Raw genomic sequence first — 8,830 nt, forward strand, 5'->3', positions numbered from 1 at the left:
CGGCTGCAGCCGCCTGCGGGGACCTTGTCCCGCCGCCCGTGCGGCGCTGCCGGGCCGGGGGAAGGTGCGGACCCCGCTGCAGCTGCCGCCGCCGCCGCCTCTCCCCGGGCCGGACACGCCCCGGGCAGGTCCCGGGACATTTGCTGGGCCTGTTGTTCCGCTGCTGCCCCGGCGCTTGTCTCTGCACCACGGGGCTGGAAAACGACATTAGACCCGGAGGCGTCGCTGCCTGATCTGGAGCCACGGACCGGGCTGGGGTAACCGCCCCGCTGGGGGGGCGGGGGGGGGGGGGGGGCGGGGGGGACGGCCCCGCCGGGGGCCGGGGGGGGGGGGGGGGGGGGGGGGGGGGCGCGGGGCGGTTTCTTTCCGTGTGGGGTCGGGGCGCCCCGCAGGAGCCGGGCTGGGGGCAGCTTCAGGCAGAAGTTCCCCGGTGAGTCCGAGACTCCGCTTGTGCCGCTGACCTGCTCCTGACCGAGCACCGCTGCGGGCGGCTAGGCGTTATTTACCTTCCGTTCAGCGCTTTATAGGCGTCGCTCTGTGTGTGTTGCCGGATTTCCGCTCCCGGGTTGGGTTTGCGGTGGCTCTGTCCTTCCTCCCCCAGAGCCCAGTGGGAGCCGCTTGCGGTGCTTTGAAATGCAGCACAGCAAGACCGGTGCAGTCATTTAGGTGAACTAGGAGGGCGCCTAGTGGTTGGGGGCGCCTAAAAGCCGGCTCAGGCGAGGCGCATAGGCAGAGTTCTATTATCCACGTGGTGCTCGGTGCTCGGGCACCAGCAATATTCAGAGCCAGGAGCCCAGCTCCAGCAATACTTGGGCCGTTTGTCTCCCCCCCCCCTGCAACCCTGTGCACACCCTCCCCCACTGCTTCCCCGAGTGTCCCCTGGCCCCGACTTGCTGCCCCCGCCCCCTGCTCGCCTTTCACGCTCCAGGAGCAGAGCCTGTCTGTCTTTGTCTCCTCCACGCTGCTTCCCTGCAACAACTGCTGCCGCAGGGTCCTACTGCCCCCCTGTCCACTGTCAGGGCAGACCGACTGTGAGCCTGCCCTTCCCCCTCAGACCCTCTCATTTTCCAATGGGACCCTCCAGCAGCACAAGGGATCCCCCCGCCCGCAGTCACTGCTCCTGCCCCATGCTGGGCAAGGAGGCACCCCCCAGTGAGGCTACAGTCAGGGGCAACAGCAGGGGAGGAGGCACATACAGCACCACCACGGGGGAGGTGAGGGAGATTCCAGGACCTGAAAGGGACCCTAGGAGCACATGCAGTGACCGTGGTGGGGGTGAGTGTGCTGCTGGGGGAGTGGGAAAGGGGGGCTCATACCCCAGAGCTTGCTGTGGCTGGCAGGGAAAGAGCTGGGGGGAGTCCTCCTCTCTGTCCCCTGTCCCAGAGCAGCCTGCCTGTACCCCAAACTCATCCCCAGCTCTGCCCCACCCCAGAGCCCACACCCCCAGCCAGAGCTTTCACCCCCCCCACTGCACCCTCTGGCTGAGCCCCTCCAGCACCCCAAACACCTTATCCCCAGTCCCAGCCAGAGCCCTCATCCCCCCCACACCCTGACCCTCTGCCCGAGCCCTGAGTACCTCCAGCACCCCAAACCCCCCATTCCTAGCCCCAGATAGAGCCCTGAGCCCCTCCCACACTCCAAACCCCTCATCAGCAGCCACAGCCCTCACCCCTGTACCGCATCCCTCTGCACTCCTCCCATCCCCAAACTCCCTCCCAGAGCCTGCACCATCCTAGGCCTTGCACCCCAGACCACCTCCCTCACCCAAACTTTCTCCCAGAGCCTTGGGCAGGTGGGGGGCGGAGTTGGGGGGGGGTGGAGTTTGGGTGGGGACGGGATTCTGGGCACCACCAAACTTTCTACAAACATGTCACCCCTGTGAGGAGGTGGAGTGAAGGTGAGCTGGGGCGGGGGGGGGCGGCGCGGGAAGGACCGCCCGCAGTAATGGGGGGGACGCACAGGGGAGCCGCTCCCCACCCCAGATCATCTCCACTCTGCCTCCTCTGCTGAGCATACAGTCCCTGCTCTAAGTCTCCTCCAAACAGCGCCACAAGCCTGGGAGAGGAGGGGAATTAGAGCGGCGCCGGCGTGCTCGGTGGAGCCGAGGTGAGCTGGGGGGGCGGGGCCTCCCTGGGCGGGGTTAACTGCAGAGGGGGGGGGGCCCCGGGGCGGGGTTGGCTGCAGAGGGGGGCGGGCTGCTGCGGGGCGGGGGGATGGCGGGCTCCCGGGTGAGGGGCTGGGTTAGCTGCCGGGGGGGTGGGGCACACAAGGTGGAAGTTTTGCCCTGCAGCACAGTCACATTTTGATTCAAGGAAATACGTTTCCACCCAAGGCGCAGTTGCACTGCAGAACCCCCTGCCACAAGATCCCATAGCAGGATTGAAAAAAGGAGATTGTGCTTTGCTCTTTGCATGTGTGGCCAGTGGGAATAGCCACAGCTGGAACAGTCAATATTTTAAAAATAACCAGGTGTTGAAAGAGCGATAAACCCTCCTGCTTCAAAGCACAAACCCTAGCCTCTGACTAGGAGGGAGCTCTTGCTTGGGGCAGGTTATCGTAAAGCAGTATGTATTGCCCCTTCCTCTGAAGCAGCTGGTACTGATGGGGGGGGGGGGGGGGGGTCAGAGGGGTAGGACAGGGAGTGAAGGGAGGTAATGAGACTCAGTGTGGGAGGGAGGCTGCCAGCTGCAGGCTGGGAAGGAGGGTCCGGGAGGTTCCCATGTGCTCCCAGCCCCTCTAGGTCCTGCTCTTGGTCCCCGGCCCTGTCCTGGGCACTGCTGCAGCCACTGCAGCCTTTCCGAGTCCACTCTCGCTTCCCAGGCAGGCAGGAGTTTGGGTTGGTGGAGCCTCTGCAGTATTTCCATAGCAGGGGCCCCAGCCCAGTCCCTGGTTCCGCGGCTCCTGCTGGCCTCTGTATTGCTTTGTTTGAATGTTTCCTGTCTCTCCCCTACATTCTCCACCTTCCCATGGATGTTCCATTCCCAAGTTCAGAAGCCAAGTCCTCCCCCTTTCCAGAGCCCACCTCACATCTGTTCTGCTGTCAGAGAGCACCTCTGGCTGTGAAAGGCCCTCCTGCTGGAGCTGCCCACAATAAAAATTTGGAATGTTTCAACAATGCCACACACACTGGAATCAACGTGGTTCGAGCTTGCTATGGGCTTGTTGACCAGGGGAATAGAAGAGTGCCAAGAATAATTTTGAAACGGCTCATTCGAACACAGCTCAGACACAGCCTGGCTGGTTGAGGGTCCAGAAAAAAAAAACTCATGCTCAAATTGTAATTGCAGCATGTTTTCTCGAGTGACCCTGCATAGCCAAACTGTGGCTGAGTTGCAATCAAATGAGCTGCTTTGAAATTCTTGATGAATGGCACTGGCAGCATTGCTCGTCCCACTGTGAACAGGACCGTAGGTACAGCGAATTCCCGAAACACGTATTTAAAGCAACATGCCCCTTTTGGAGACCACAAGTCTTGCAGAGCGAGAGAAGATGGGCGCTGGATCGTGTCCTGTAGAGTAGATGGCGCCAGAGCCACTCCTGAATTCCCAGGAAGCCCAAGTGAAATGCAATGGAGAGACTCTTGTAGATGTCACTACACATGGCGGAGAGAGAAGCAAAAGTTCTCCTATAGGTATAGCTCCATCTCTGGGTGGTTCTCTTTCCCCTTTCCAAGTGTGATTCACATTAACGCAGTGAGTGTCTTTAGTGGCTGGGGAAGGGTGGGTTCAGATCCCAATTCTGCCACCATGTAGTGTGAGAACATAACACAGAGACAAGCTTTAAGCAGTAACTAGTGAACACCTTAACTGGGAAGTTCCAACACTTAAGCTCCCTGCTGCAATGCATCCTGGTCCTTTCTGGTAACACTGCAGGACCAGGAACTCTATAACTAGGGCTCTACCAAATTCACAGCCCGGACCATGAAATCTGGTCTTGTGTGCTTTTATCATATACTATACAGATTTCACAGGGGAAGCTGGTGTTTCTGAGATTGGGGGTCCTGACCCAAAAGGGAGTTGCAGGGGGGGTCACAGTATTGCCACCCTTACTTCTGTGCTGTCTTCAGAGCTGGGTGGCTGTAGAGCGACAGCTGTCGGCTGGGTGCCCGCCTCTGAAGGCAGCGCCCCGTCAGCAGCAGTGCAGAAGTAAGGGTGGCAATACCGCAACCCCCCCCCCCCCCATAACCTTGTGACCTCCCCCACAACTCCTTTTTGGGTCAGGACCCCTACAATTACAACAATGTGAAATTTCAGATTTAAATAGCTGAAATCATGACATCTACCATTTTTAAAATCCCATGACTCAAATTGGTAGGGTCCTACCCATGAAGAACATCACTTTCCTTTCCATATTCTGTTCAAAAGTCTAGGCAGGTGCTAAATGTGCTCCAGACACAACTTGCAGAGGGATATATCTTGGTCCCATCTCTGACTTTTATTCCTCCTGTGTGCTTGCTCAACAATCTCATGGTAGTGGCTGTTGTTTTCTGAGGTGCTCTGATATTTCTCAGAGGTTCCCTTCTCTTTTGGCCATTTATTTCAGCTGATTCTTTCCTTGATGATTAATTCACCTTTGTGAATGTTGTTTCCAAACTTTTCCAGGAATTCATGGTGGGAATGGGTTTGCCAGAGCCCTGTTAGCCAGAGAGTTCCTCTGGAGATATCCCAGGCCACAATGCTTAGTCTACTTATGCCTAGCGCTTGCTCTGCTCTGCACACTTGGGTTTTTTATAAGCTTTAGCTGATCTTGTTAATAGAAGTTTGATCCCTCGTATTCTCATACAGCAGCCCTAGGAATATTACTATGCTAATGAGGGGAGGGGAGAGGGCCATATAAATATAGGTAGTATAGATGGCTTTTTCTTTTCCAGGCTGTCTGTCAAGGATCAAGTCATGGCACATCCTTTCACAATTCTGAGTGTGGTTCTCAATATCGTTCTCATCAGTCTCCTTATTGCGTGGTCAGGTGAGAAAATTGTTTTACTCTCAGTGCTGAAAACTTCACAATCTCGTATTCCCCTGTACTGCCCAACCTTGGACAGTGCATCTACTCTACCGAGCATTTGACTTTTCAGCAAGGCCTTTCCCCATCTCCATCGTTCCCACAGCTCAGCTCAGCTCCCCTTGGTTATTTACCCGTTGCTATGTGGCAGTATGAGATTCGTTGCAAAATACCCACTCTGATGCTGCAGATGTGAGAAAATTCCAGAGGTGAAGACTCTAAGTGAGATTGGCATTTGCAGTGCAAATGTGGGTTATGGTTAATGTTCCAAAAGCAAGGCTAACTAGTCCCCATTGCACATGACTAATAGCACAGCACTCGTGGATACTAAATATTTGATACTGAAAATGCTTTAGAGTGTGGGTGTTAAGGCTGGTGCAGGAGATGCACACAGCCCAGTGTTGACAGCGTGGCTCCATTGAACCCCACAGCTGTAATCCCTGGATGGGTGTTTGGGTCTGTGCACCTTGTAAAGGAAAGTTTCCCTAATGTAGAAGAGGGTAGGGAGAAAATGTCACTGAGAGGCTTGTCCATTTGATTTCTCTTTCCTCCAGAAGAGGGGAAGGGAAAAATCTCTGATCCTGTGTTATTTCCTCATCTCCAGTGAGAAAATCTGAACTGTGTCTGGCTGATCCTAAATCCCCAGAGGCCTCCTGCCCGGATGGCTGGGTTGGTTACCGAGGGAAATGCTACTATTTCTCAGAGGCCGAAGGGAACTGGACTTACAGCCGGAGCCAGTGCTCCTCCCTCAACGCCTCCCTGGCTGGGATCGACACACAGCAGGAAAAGGTGAGAGACTCAGATCCTGGGCAGTGTAGTTCAGGAGCAGGTGACAAAGGTGGCTTTGTGCCTGTTGTCCCCCCACCCCAAAATTCAAGGCTGCTCCAGTTGCTGACTTGGCCCCATGGGCTGCGCTGACTTATGGCAAACGTTTGCTTTAAAAGGTTTTCATGATACGCTACAAAGGGCTCCCTGACCACTGGATCAGCTTCTGGAGGGAACCTAACGGGACCTGGAAATGGGCCAATGGCACCGACCTCAACAATGGGTGAGTCCTTTCTAGCTGCTGGGGGCCGGGAGGTGGGCACAAAGCTAAAGGACAGATTTATAGTGCCCGCTTACAAAAAGGCCAGTTGTTGTTTTTCCATGTATGAAAAGCAGCCTGGCGAACTTTTGTCATTCTTTACAGAGTTTGCCAAAAAAGGGCAAAGATTTGTTTTGGGGGGGGAAAAATTAAAGTCCCATGAAACTGTGGAATGAAAAGGGTGTGTGTGTGTGTGTTTGAAACAATTTGAGCAGAACGTTCAGGGTTTCCTTTTTCTTTTCCATTTCAGCACTGAAGAAATGGAAAGAGTCATTTTCCACATTTATTAAAACACAAACTTTTTAAACAAAGTCATCTTGGAGATTTCCAATGTCAAGAAAAAGTATTTTTGAGGAGTTTAAACAAAAACTTATCCCTAACTGTACTTTTGTATAAAGCTGTACAGAAAACTGACTTTTTTTAATTGTCGGCAAACCTGAAACGTTGGGGAGAGAAACTTGTTTTGGGTTGGCCCAAAAATAAAATGTATTAATCTTTGACAAATCAAAAAGTCAAAGGGAAAAAAAATTTCACGTTGGGTTGAGTGAAACATTTTTTGACAAACAGTACATTTTGATTTTTCTGCATTTTTAAACTTTTTAAAATAAAATTGAAGGAAACTTCAGAGTAATTTCAAATCAAATTGAAGCATATAACTATCGCTTCAAAAATGTTGAAACAAAACAATGACTTTCCTGGGTTGTGTTTTTCTTCAACTCAGAGTTTAGTGAAACAGACACTGAAACATTTTGTGTATTTGTGTTGCCGAATCTGCTTTTTTTCTTCCCCTGAAAAAATTCCAAGTTGGAAAAACTTGGGCCAGCTCTAAATGCCCTAATCAAGATTAGTTTAATTGATCTGAATATAGACACATTTAAAAAAAAAAAAAAATCCCTTCTTATAGATCACACCCTCCTGGGGGAGTGGGGGGGAATTGTTCTGGAAATAGATTTGCTATTCTCCTATTCAGAATGTTTGTTTTTTTTGTCCAATCTGGGAGCTCAGGTGATTTAGGTTCCAGTCGCATTACATGAATTAACAATAACACTGAAATCCAAACTCTCTGGGGCCAGACTGAACTTCTTACCGTTATTGGTGAGCAGTAAATCACAGAAGTAGCCTCACTCACTTGTGGGTGAGCATTTCCCCATCTGCTTGCCCCAGGGAACTAGCTAGATATACATGAAGGAGGAGAGATTACATGATCAGTGGGTCCTTTCTTCAAAATCGAGTGGTCTATTCCCAGAAATCGCTACTTGGTAACCTTAGCCTTGTTTTGTTTTATCGTATTATGAACTGAGTGGCTCGAATTTTTTTTTTTTAAGGTTTGAAATACGAGGCAGAGGGGAATGTGCGTATATGAACGAAGTTGGAATTGGTAGCTCCAGGTGTTCCACACAGAGGAATTGGATTTGCAGCAGACCTTCAGTCAATTGTCACTGGTGTTAAGTAACACTCCAAGCAGATTGATTTCTCAGGCCAAGCAGTGACTAAGAATCAATTGATCCTGTTTCAGTCACGAGAGGAACATAGGGCACTGATGCAACCACATTTTTAAAAAATGGTTCTGGATATAAATGGGTGTCAGATGCTTGTAGGCAGTCAGAGGAGAGCAGCAAAAAGTTGGATGACCTGTCTCCCCTCCAGTCACTTTAGGTCTGGTGGGCATACATCTCCCTGACATGCCAATGGAGCAGAGTTCTTCCCCCTGCTGTTCCTCAGTGGCTGCGTTAGCCTGTCTAGTCACCTCTGGTCTTCACTGTACAGCATTCAACTTGTGTGCGGATGCCAGACTCTCACCTCCCAAAACAAGTCCTCTACTCTCGGTTCTCCCATGGTCTGAGATCCTGTGGTGGTCAGAGGAAACGCTACAAAGACACACTGAAAGCGTATCTCAAGAAAACTGATGTGGACATCACAAGCTGGGAGGAGGAAGCCACCAACCAATCCCAATGGTGCCATATCCTCCATCAGGCAGTGGCCCACTTTGAGGAGAGGTGCCTTGCCCTCGAAGCTGAAAAGAGAGAAAAAGAGAACTTTCTCCCAGCAGCCAGCTGACCTGCCAGGAAATGTCTGTATCTACTGCGGGCGGCTCTGTAGTTCCAGGATCGGACTCCTGAGTCATCTCGGGACCTATATGGAAATCCATGGTAGAGCTCATCCTCGAATGGAGGGATTGCTCCACAACTGATTGGCAAACAAGGCCTCCAGAAAGAGCTGGAGATGAAACATGAAGATGTACAACTATCTGCCGGAGAGATTGACACTCCTTGGTATAACAGACCAGGAGTTAACACTAGCAGTGAACTAAAAGGACTTTAAAGTTAGGCAAAGGATGCTTACAAACCTGATCAGAACTCCTAGTCTGTATGAGGTGCATCCATTATAAGACTTTGGAAGAGTTAGTGGGTTTTTTTTCTATTCCAGAAGCTGGCTGGCCCAGCTTGAATAAAGGTTACAGTGAGGCTTTTTATGAACCCTTGTTTTGCAATCACTCCCTGACATGCCTTTTCCCTCCAAACCCATGACTTCCAACCACAGCTATAATCCACCAAAAAAATGGAATCTGTGACCATTAAGCTTGATGTGGGAGCAAACTCTTACATGAGCTAGATGTGAATTATGGAATTCTCTTCTACAAGAGTCAAAAGAACCCATGCCTCAGTTACTCCCAAGGGAATTCTATGCAAAGGCAGAATTAATGTCCCTCCAGATTTTACTCTTTCCCTGCAGAAGAATTGATTC

The 8,830-nt window shown here is 51.7% G+C and overlaps 1 protein-coding gene across 2 annotated transcripts; it reads left to right on the forward strand.

The window, feature by feature from the left end:
* Positions 1-2,689: 2,689 nt before the first annotated feature.
* On the forward strand, positions 2,690-8,562 carry LOC117870462 (C-type lectin domain family 2 member D-like). Of its 2 annotated transcripts, none has more exons than XM_034757626.1 (5): positions 2,690-3,631; positions 4,871-4,965; positions 5,606-5,790; positions 5,946-6,049; positions 6,336-6,963. In XM_034757626.1, exons 1-5 carry the CDS (start codon positions 3,363-3,365, stop codon positions 6,373-6,375), a joined length of 693 nt encoding a protein of 230 aa, XP_034613517.1. In that variant the 5' UTR covers positions 2,690-3,362; the 3' UTR covers positions 6,376-6,963. The 2 variants fall into 2 exon arrangements, with proteins under 2 accessions (XP_034613517.1, XP_034613516.1); XM_034757625.1 differs by lacking the exon at positions 6,336-6,963 and adding an exon at positions 7,411-8,562 and having other exon boundaries at positions 2,693-3,631.
* Positions 8,563-8,830: the final 268 nt, after the last annotated feature.

The sequence above is a fragment of the Trachemys scripta genome, unplaced genomic scaffold, assembly GCF_013100865.1.
Source record: "Trachemys scripta elegans isolate TJP31775 unplaced genomic scaffold, CAS_Tse_1.0 scaffold_28, whole genome shotgun sequence".
NCBI classification, from domain to species: domain Eukaryota; kingdom Metazoa; phylum Chordata; order Testudines; family Emydidae; genus Trachemys; species Trachemys scripta.

Coding starts and splice junctions, on each gene's coding strand:
- LOC117870462 (XM_034757625.1), top strand. CDS start 3,363: ATGAATGGCACTGGCAGCATTGCTCGTCCCACTGTGAACAGGACCGTA. Junction 4,966..5,605: donor TCTCCTTATTGCGTGGTCAG/GTGAGAAAATTG, acceptor CCTCATCTCCAG/TGAGAAAATCTGAACTGTGT. Junction 6,050..7,410: donor GGCACCGACCTCAACAATGG/GTGAGTCCTTTC, acceptor TTTTTTTTTAAG/GTTTGAAATACGAGGCAGAG.